The sequence below is a fragment of the Helicoverpa armigera genome, chromosome 9, assembly GCF_030705265.1.
Source record: "Helicoverpa armigera isolate CAAS_96S chromosome 9, ASM3070526v1, whole genome shotgun sequence".
Lineage (NCBI taxonomy): Eukaryota > Metazoa > Arthropoda > Insecta > Lepidoptera > Noctuidae > Helicoverpa > Helicoverpa armigera.
Window position 1 is genome coordinate 2,999,867 of NC_087128.1, and position 10,892 is coordinate 3,010,758.

At 33.6% G+C, this 10,892-nt stretch overlaps 2 protein-coding genes and 1 non-coding gene across 3 annotated transcripts in view; 1 reads left to right on the forward strand and 2 right to left on the reverse strand.

Moving 5' to 3' along the window:
• Positions 1 to 1,196, forward strand: part of LOC110378704 (nitric oxide synthase) — a 47,279-nt gene extending 46,083 nt beyond the window's left edge. The window contains exon 22 of the mRNA XM_021338072.3: positions 305 to 1,196. Within this exon, the coding sequence (XP_021193747.3) occupies positions 305 to 445 (141 nt within the window). The 3' untranslated portion in view covers positions 446 to 1,196. The remainder of the gene's footprint in view (positions 1 to 304) is intronic.
• LOC110378709 (cilia- and flagella-associated protein 299) lies at positions 615 to 4,276 on the reverse strand. The gene is given in 5 exon segments (XM_049839127.2): positions 615 to 1,632; positions 2,939 to 3,121; positions 3,123 to 3,137; positions 3,473 to 3,650; positions 3,982 to 4,276. Coding segments are annotated over 5 exon segments (717 nt in total). The 5' UTR covers positions 4,152 to 4,276; the 3' UTR covers positions 615 to 1,461.
• Positions 4,277 to 10,131: 5,855 nt separating this feature from the next.
• On the reverse strand, positions 10,132 to 10,203 carry Trnad-guc (transfer RNA aspartic acid (anticodon GUC)). Its single transcript has one exon. It is a non-coding gene; the product is annotated as a tRNA-Asp (tRNA).
• Positions 10,204 to 10,892: the final 689 nt, after the last annotated feature.

Genomic DNA, 10,892 nt, shown 5'->3' on the forward strand with positions numbered 1-10,892 from the left:
CAAATGTCGAAAACTTCAAGTTCTACTTACATATGTGAGCAGTCTTTAAAATTAGCGTTTCAATATTTTTCTGACATATCTTTTATCATCAGCCTATTTATCATCCCATTGTTGTGCAAGAGAATCTTCTCTATCGAAGAAAGTAATTTAAGTTTAAAATCCTTCAGATTATTTTGTTCTATCAACAGTATTTTTTATAAGAAGACTTTGAAGAAGATTTTTTTAATAATTCAGAATTTGAGGAGCTTCAACTTTCGGCAACCATATTACCCTTTTTTTCAAAATGTATTTTCTTTCCTTCTAGAATGAAAACCGCTACCACGAAGACATCTTCGGCATCACGCTCCGCACCGCCGAGGTGCACTCCGCCTCCCGAGAGACCGCCAAGAAGACCCGCCTCGCCTCCTTCAAGTCACAGGCTTCCAATAGTTCTATTAACTACTAGTTTATCAGTTCGAATAAAGTCGTTAAAATCCTAATTAGTGTTATTGGTGCGTGTATCTGTTTGTTTGTTTGTATCATCTTCATGGTCAACGCCTTAAGAATCGTCATATGGACGTCTTGGAAAGACCGTTTTTGGTCGAGAAGTTCTAGTGTGTTCCGTCAAGAGGGTGAAATCGTAGGAAGCGGCTAGTTTAATATTAATTGTTTCTAGTTCTAGTTAATTTGTTAATCGACTTGGTTGTATAGTAAATATTTAATAATTAAAATGTAGTTAAGCTAGATATTTGTAAGTTGTTAAAAGTTAAGTTGGAATAAGTGTTTACTTTAATCAATAAATGCCTGTTATTTCAAAATACCTGAAGTGAAAATTAAAGTTAAGTCGAGATTATAAAAAAGAAAGGGACAGTAAAAAATGCAATAACAGAAACAAAAAATAAAAGACAAAAAATTTAATAAATTGTTTTAATATATAATTCTTCTTAAAAAATAAACGATTATAAATATTTAGTTATGTAAAACAGGCATCTAACAGACTTGTTGGTTTAATATGTATAGTTGTTAGCTATCGATTGTTAAAATTGTTAGTTTGAGTCCAAAACTTAGGTTAAATATAATTTTTAAGTTTATATTTAAACGCTAAACTTTGAATGTGACAATCACGACGTCGAACTATGTTCAACTGTAATTAATTTTGATCAATCATTTAAAAAAACACTTTAGAATATAAAGGACGATTAAAGTTTATTTAAATTCAAACGTTTTTTTCTTTAGGCTTTAACCAGCAACTCACTAAACATATTTAGCACTAGACTCAGAATCATTCTTTATATTTTTCTTTTAATTATCCTCCGAGCCTTTTTCCCAACTATGTTGGGATCGGCATCCAGTGTAATCCAGTATAAGTCCATTTTTTTTTAATTAATCGCACGATTTTATAAATTTTTTTTGTCATTTGTAGCCTTAAATATGTTTAGTGAGTAATTTCCACAAAAAGACCATAACATTTAAAGAAATCTGTCAGCTTCGTCTACGTACGACATGGTCATATATTTCTATCTGTGTATAATTGGGAGAGTAAACCCTTTGCTTGGTGGTATTCTGACCCGGGTCCTGTTGGGGATCCGGGCATATAATCTTGTGGTCGTGACGATTTTGGAATAGCAGGCCTCTGTCGGGGTCCATTACCGGCTGAAAAAAGTAAATAAGTACTTAATAATAGAATAGAGTAAATATTAAGCTTACATCAACAGTGCCATTTTTGTTTCAACTAAATCCACAATCTTGAAAGTTGCAAGCAATTTCTTTATCTTATAATACTGATCAATTAATGTCTCCTTTAGTCACTAGGTTTTTCCTCAAATTCCAATGAATACTGGAATCCTTTTACAAGAATTTTTGATAGAAGAATGCTAGCGAAAACACGGGCATCTTCAACTTGACTAAAGGAAATTTTTTATCCCGTTGCCTTATACCTAAATATTTATTTTTCCCAAATAAACTTAATTGGTGACTTTGAAGGAGCAAAGTAAGTAGTTTTAGTAGGACCGGTTCTTCCTTGATTTAGGCGAAAAACTCATAAAAAATAAAATAAACATGCCTATGAAAGTATGACTCGTGAGTTCTCTGTCACCGTATTTTGATTTGATGCTGTAGACAGGCACTAAGATGGGGCGAAATGGCATGAGTTAGAGTAGACCTACCTCTAATAGTAGTGCAAAATTAATACATAGTAAAAAATAATCACCACAAAAGCCTTGTATGTACACGCCTCTAGGTACCCAAAATCGACATAAGTTACCGATTTCATTCCACTACATAACAAAGAAGTTATGTCAACACATATAATCCGCTATGTGACAGCTTCACAAACTATGCGAATATTCATGTCAGCCCGACGTTTAGTGGATATCGAAATTGTTCGCCGAATAATCTCGCAGTTTCGAAGTAAGCTCCACTGGTGACTTTTGCCTGCGGCGACAAGTATCCCCAAAGTATACGGAAACGCCTAAAATTCAATGATTTAAACTCCATTCATAAGTTAAAGCTTGACATTTAACTGTTGACGGTATAATCCACGAATTTCAAATTGAAAGTGTAAACACAGTGTTTTGTTGAACTTTATTATATCCTGATTGGAAAGTTAATTATTACTAACTTCCATTTAAACTGATTTCGCTTTGAGTAAACTTTCTACAGGACCGTGAATGATCAACAAAATAATAACTTAATTTGTTTAAAATTGAAAATTCATAACAGATTTCGGCATCAGTGACTATTAACCTAGTATCCTTCCAATCAAGGAATATCAGACATTTCTCGTAAGAAAAAAAATAGTTCTCAAGTTCTCCTTATAATTCTAACAAGTTATAATCTCTGTAAAAATCCTGGACTGGCTTCTAATATGCAAAATGTGAACAGCCCAAGAGGCGATTATTTCACGATATTTTTTTTTATTTAAACTTAAACTAAGTATAAAAGAGAGAAATAGTGGTACCTTATAGTTCCTACTGATATTGCTCCTCACAGTGCCATGCCGCCAGTGATAATACCCGAGGTCATTGTCCCTAGGCCATAAAGTTTTGCCATGCTTGAAGAAAGGCGTCCAGTTCTCTGATATCAGTCTGTGGGCGTAGTCTATGTACCCTGATATCTCGAAGCCACCTTTCGTGAAGTGACGGTACAAAGATTATGGACTGAAAATAAATTTAAAGTTGAGTTCCTAGTATCTATTACTGGTCACAGGTTTCAAGTGAAGAAATAGACCAAAAAGTGAGGTAACAGGTTGCTTATTTGCAATGTGGAACAAACAATTGGCGTCATCTGATTGTAGTTTTAAAAGTAGGTTAAACAATGTCAAGACGTGTGATTGCATGGCGCTGTTCAGTCGAAAGGCTAGCTGTTTAATTGAACGGTTAGATTGTTGTATGTTAACATTAATCAAAAAATGTTAGGTTTCTTTAACAAAATTATGGACGTTATAAAAATGCTTTTACACTAATCAACACTGTTCTATTTAAATTATATTTACCTGTAGAATCCCGACTCTATTCGCTCGCTCCCTCACAGCTAGTTCCCTATTGAAGGAATCATCCAAGTCTGCTCCTTCACTGACCAGCACATACGGCTTTCCCTTAGGGTACACGATTTCATGAATGCAAGCTCGGCGGGTGTAAAACTCTTTCTCAGTTAATGTGTCACCGTAGGCTCTGAAATGAATAGAGTTACCTCAAAAAGGTATATCTATAAAAAAACATGCTGATTATTTATACTTAGTTATAGTTTCTTGTAAATTCTTGTTAGTAGAAATTGACGAAAAAGACATAAAAGGATCTGTTTAATTCAAGTAGATGTATCCTTTCGATACTTTTTTGTGAAGACTTATGTCCAAATCGCAGTATTAGCATGTTTAGAAACACCCTACCAGTGTTTCCATAAATTCAAGGAACCCCATCGTTCTACTAATTTAACAAAACCAAATTAGGCGGGAATGAGCTCCATTTTTGAACTTTAGCTTAAAAATTGGTTAACGATAGGTACCTGTATCCAAGTGCAGCAATAGTCCTAGCAGAAGCTATACTCCTCAAGTTCCGAAGATCAGCGATTTCTATGAGCGAGTCTAAGTAGTCTTCCCACGTATCGAAGCATAACAGTTTTCTATCAGCTTCAACCCCCGGTGGGTATTCGTTTTTCTTCTCTGCCATCGCCATGTTTACTAGCTAAAATAAAAATTACTACAAAATTAAATACTAGGGTAAAATATCAAAAATAAAATTTCATTGCAAAAATTTTAGTTGTGTGTTTTGACAGCACTAAATGTGACTGTCACGGTTGGTCACGGTGATTGTTGGTGTGACAGTATTTTTTTTATTAGGCCCATTCAAATAAGGTTTTGTTTGTTTTAGATATAAACTTTCTTGCTGTTAATAGTTTTAATAGTTTACCTAACTATTGTTAATGAAAAGTTAAATCGAAGTTATTTTTCGTCTGAAACCAAAGACATTTACCCATATTTTAAATCTGACAATAAAAACTGGACAAGCATTTCCAGGTACTACAAATCAGCCGTTCCTTATTTATTCGTTCACAAAGCTTAGCCGAGCCTAGTTCAGTATCAATACTTAAAACACCCGCTCCAATACTTTAATATTTAATGTGCAGACAGCATTCGATTCGATTTTGTTCCGGTACCTACAGGCAGAAATTGCCACGGGACGAGGGTGAAAACGGCCAGTAAAAAATATTCTTCAAGCCAAGGCGTGTGTCTAGTCTTATTAAAAATAATAAAGACTTCTTAGTAGATTCACCTCTTTGTATGTTTTGTCGCTTTTGTAAAACATGATGGTAAGGTTTTGTTAACTTGTAGACTTACGACGCACAATTGTTCGTTAAATCCGACAAGTAACAGTTAAAACTTTACACAATAGAGTTGTATTTCAAGCGACAGAAGTGAATCTCTGCAATCCTCTTTACTTGCTACAAATATCTAAGTTTCTTAATAGCTCTACTGAAACGTTTTTGATGTTAAATAAAATACACTGTACTTGTAAAAGAAGAAAAGTTATTTACATAAAATGCCTATCTTTTACGAACCAAAGCTAAAATGAAGGTTCATTAAATTTTGAATTACTCGGTTGGTTATTATTAACACGGAAACACAACAGTTTGTTGGTCCTTTTATGGTCCCTAGTCACAATTTGTAAAAAAAAAAAACATATGTATTGATTGTAATATGTAGTAGTAGGTACTTCCTAACACTGATAATTTACTGACCAAATCTACTTCTTCCCCTAATTGTATTGGTTAATTCATAACTCATCAGATTCACCCCACCCCGCCCCACCCCGCCCCACCGTCATAATATTATTTATCCTGTTGCACGGAACATGTAAGCTCACGCGAAATCATTCACAATACTATGGGATTATTATGACAAACGAATATCTGGCTATCAAGTATTTGATGGCATTCATCCATCAAGTGGTTTACTTGGGCGAGTATTTTGTCAATCTGTTTGGTTTTATCGTTGATTTCGGACGATTTTCCCGCAACTGGTTACAGCTTACAGTAAGCTTTTGTTACTAATGGAATTGATGCCATCTCATAGTTTTTTTATAAGCCAAGCTATCTGTTTACCACGCAGGTCTTGGGTTGTTTAGACATAAATCTTTATTATGAAAGTACGTATATTCTTTGGACATTAAAATTTCTTTTTGGCAAAAGATACTTAAGATAAATTAATCTTGTTGTGTTTTTATATAATTCATACGAATCAATGACTTATTTTATAATTACTTATCCTAACTAACTCGTATTCTACTTAAAAGTACATATATTAAAGCTTCTAACTCAATTTAACGCACCACGTATGTAATGACGTAACGACATCATTATAGTAATTGAAAACATTTCGAGAGTATATCGTCAACGTAAATAATAATATGTAAGTACTTAAGTATATCCGAAAAACCGGATAATTCAATCAAGATGGCGTCGTTCCGAGAGGAATTACGGAATTACGCAAATCGGTTTAAAGGTATGTAATGGTTAGAGGGTAATTTTTTCGAGTGGCAACACAAGTGGCGGTAGAATTTCGGGCTCGGAATTTAGGTACACATTAAAATTTTCTTCGCAGGTAAAAGTTTGCTCTATTTAAATATTTATTACATAGGAATTTATAGGCAAGTTTATTTTATGTATACTGAAGGTATTTAATTCAACTCGTTTGTTTAAATTATAATTACATAAGCGAAATTATAAAATCAATATCAATAATACAACATCTGTATCAAATCGGAATTTACAGCTGAATACCGGGAAAAGGGTTACAATTTAATCCAATTGTATTACCAAACAAAGAGACACACGACAAGACAAACATTAAAATAGAACACTGTGGATAGTCCGTCTTTCTGTAGTACTTGCACGTAATTCGATCTGCCGGTTCAAATCTTAGCTTCAAACTAACCTACGTACCCAATACAACAGATTTAGTATTAGAAATTAAATTTTCTATTGATCCCGCAATTTTGCTAAAGCTGATCATAATTTTATTATTTCACTGCTTTAGCTGTTTTTCGCGGTTTTTGGGGAAAATTCACTACAAGTCACCCGGGGATGGTGAAACATTCCAATAGTGAAAGAATTTTTCAAATTGGTTTAGTTTTTTGTAGGTTGAGTATGATAAATAATTGAAAGTCTCTATTCAATTACGAGTGAACAGGATTAAACTCTTTATTTACTTAACCGTACATAAATTCCTCTAAATTGTATGCAAGTTCGCTATAATAGTGTCACTTCTGGCGAACTACCTTTTATACGATAAATCGACGTTGTACGATAAAATGTGCATTTAAAATATGCAATGCATTATTATATTTGTTACATAATTGTGTTTATTTGACTTTTACTTGAGGTAGGAGGATATAACAACAGTAAAGTATTTTTTTATACTGAGAAAGAACTAAGAACTGCAAATACTTCCTTACGTGATAAAAACAATCTATTACATGAAGTAGGTACTTTTACAAAACACTTTTGTAAGTTTTCACGAGCATATTTTATTTTTAACCTGAACAAGAACTATTTTCACTCTTTACAATTTCACACCTGTAGGACATTATTTTTGTAAGTAGGACATTGACCTTCAAAATCAAAAGACACATAAATGTATAAGGAATTCTTCTTTAACGAACCAACCATTTACAAAACTACAAATTAAAATCAAATCTCAAGATCTTTAAACTACTATGAATCAAATAATTTTATATTCAGATGGAAGTGCACTCTACCGCCGTGTTAAACCTGATGCGATTTGAAAACGTAAGTACCTACTCCATACTTTGCACAAGTTAAATTTTTCATCGCGTTCAAGTAGCTAGCAGAAGTACCTACCTGCTTTTTCATTGAAAATCGAATTTAGTTGGTGATAGAACTTCTATACAACTTTGGCGTCTTGAAAACGTTTTGACAGTATATTTTGTTGCATGACCAACTGGATTTAAATCTGCCATATGTAGGCTATGTAGTTTTATTCATACGTATGCTCTAATCGATTCATGTATTATCTACATATATGATCCAAACTAATATTATAAATGCGAAAGTAACTCTGTCTGTCTGTCTGTCTTTCTGTCTGTCTGTCTGTCTTTTTTTCACGCCTAAACTACTGAACTGATTTGTGTGAAATTTGGTACAGACATAGTTTGAAACTTGAGAAAGGACATAGGATAGTTTTTATTACAAAAAAAAAATAAAAAAAATTATTCCGGACATATAGCGCCATCTATTGGTCAAATCAAAAATCTGCTGGTAGTCACTATTCCACGCGAACGAAGTTGCGGGCAAAAGCTAGTAAGTATATAAAACTTAAGAGTTTATTTGATTGTTGACTTGAACTCGCTATTTCTTTCAGTGTTAGGTAGCCGATGAAAGAAAGCTGTGGGCAACTTGTCATCTTGGTGTGCGGAGTAGTTTCCAAGCTATTGAGCACATGAAAAACTTACCAAATTAACTTACCTACTTGCCTTCATTCTCCATACTTTACCATGGTCTCATTCTTAAATACTTCTCATATCTTCTTTTCTAGATATCCATAATTCTCACAGAGTCACCTATTCTACCTATTGTAACATTTCTACGTCTATTTATACATAAATTCATACTTCTTTAACCTTGACACAAAAACTCAACGAGAAAAAGAAACGAGTCCAACTTTACCTTTGAAAGAACTCACAAACATCAGAAAATGCAACGAATAAAAAACAAAATAGAAAATGCGAAAGGTGATACATTTCAGAGTAAAAATGAACATCTGAATGAATAATATTAATAGAAACGTGGATACGGAAGCGACAAGTCAGGACATTAGCATTCCTCTACAGTCCACTGGTTGTGATGGGAAATAGTGATGTAGGTATTAACTATCGATATTTGTGTGACCTTGAAACATTTTGTGTTGCAAATGCATATGTACATATTATTTAAAAAAAAATATTTAAAACTGGGGAAACTACTTCTTTCATTTGGATAAAAGTAGTCTATATTATGTGATTCTCATTGATTGAATCTGTAGTTTTTGTGTGAATGAGTAAAAAAATTGTGGGTTATTCTTATAAACTTTCGAGTTTATAATATCAGAATTTTACCTACCTTTGTTGTAAAAAAAGGATTATCTCCCCGGCGGGGAATCGAATCCCGGTCTCCCGCGTGACAGGCGGGGATGCTCACCACTATACTACCGAGGATACGCTCACAACATAAGAATTCAATATGGCTTAGGAAAATATCTCATTTGATAATAACACCTACTTGAAATTTCTTAACAGAAAAGACTTCAAAATCCATAATTTTTGTTATTGCGTGAGCTTAGGTAATTCGAAGAAAATCTATCGATATTCCAATATGTTTGTCTGCACAACACTATGGTCTAGCTAGAAAATAAGCAAAGTTTTGTGACAACGCGTCGCTACATCACAGCTCGTAATAAGACCACTGACTTCCCCAGTTATTGTAGATGCAACTGAGCATGCACTGTTCCGTATGATTAATATTTTAAAATACAAACTAACATTATGAATGGGATTGTTCATACAGTTGCTTGTTTTATTTGTGACGTTTTTATGTTAAAATGACTGAACGTAATGTAGATTTATTATTTGTTCGGAGGATAAATGAATAGCGGTAGATGGAATTTTTATAGAGATTTTTTCTGGACAGTTAAATATTTAAACATTTATTTACTGAAATGGCTAACATTGCATTGCTTTTTTTTACGGTTAGCAAGAAGCAAGATAAATATCATTACCAGAATTGTTCTTATTGTCTTCAGAAAACATGATTCCTTTACTTTGTTTATACAGTATACCTTTCAACATTATACATAGTTACGGGTACATCATTTTCAAAACTAACAGAGTTATAAACATCCCTCCCACTATGTTATGAAGATAGTATTTTATGTATGTATGCTTTATCTCTCGTCTTGCTTGAGCGCGCGTGCATTCTTATTTATCGTTGCACGGGCAACTATTCAATGCATTCTATTGCTTTACAGCTTGTTCAGTGCTGTTTCGCTTAAAGGTATTAATAAACAATGGAGTTAGTGATTTTTCGATTGCAAAATAGTAGTTATTATATAAAAAATGTTCATCATTGGCTAGAAAGAAAATCACGATCATGTGCTCGGACTTTTCTCAACTATGTTGAGATCAGCTTGCAGTCTAACGGGCTAGGAAAAAAACTACGGAAATATATTTATTCCCAGGACAATATAATTATTCCCTACATATCTTTGTATCTGTAAGCACGTATGACAGATTTTTAAAATACAAAAATTATGAAGATACAAGAGTAAAATAATAGCAAACGTAGACTTATAAACAAAGCCAATAAATACACTGCGAGCGTACTTTAGGGAACAATCATCATAAAATGAAAAAGCTTATTTACCGACTTTTACTTTAGTAGCTTACCGGCCCATAAACTACGCAACATAAATACCTTTATGAGATTTTGTTTACGTCAAGTATACGATGATAAATTCTTAAACTCTGTCAAGCATAGATACCTGTGTTTTGCAAAAAGTTAATAATTTTCGCAATAAAATATCTTTAATACAAAAACATCCAGTTTGGGCATCCCAAGTCACTTTAGTGAGTGAACATAGTTTGATGTTAAAAAGTTAATTAACTCCCCGGCGGGGAATCGAACCCCGGTCTCCCGCGTGACAGGCGGGGATACTTACCACTATACTACCGAGGATGTGCTTCTTGCATCAGGAATGTGGATGGATATAGAGAATGATGAGAGATGAGATGACTTTTGAAACAATTAATGGATTGTGTGAAAGAAGGTGTGGCTGCAAAGAGTGTGTAACTAGTGAGATGACGTCAGATAGGAAAGCATGAAAGAAAAATCCAAACATTTTAAAGAAACTTTCGAAATCAACCATTAAAAATGCACTTCTATCAATTTACACCCGGCAAAAAGATGTGCATTTAAACCAAAGTTAAAATAACTCATTAAAGATCACGTTTAATTAGCAACTTAAGTGTCAGGCCGAGGCAGGTGGCACTTTTGATGGCAATTAAAACTTTGATCAGGATCTTTGACGCAGGTAATTGTAAAAAATAATGCTCCATTGATTAATCAATTATTTCAGCAATCTTATTTGAAGCCCGCTGAATTATGATAGATGGCATTTTAATCAGGTGTGTCATAGAAAACAAAATTGCTCTTTGTCCTGCAAAATATAACTTAGAGGACCCAGTATCACACTACAGACTGAACAGTCAGCCACAGTTCACAAGATGATTGGCACTTTTTTTTTCAAAGAAAATCTTGTTTCCATTCAAAGTTTTCAGTCGGTCTGATACCGGCTAAATAGCTGATCTTTGTAGTGCTTGTACTACTATCATCTACATACTGATTTATGAGCCCAATCAAACTAT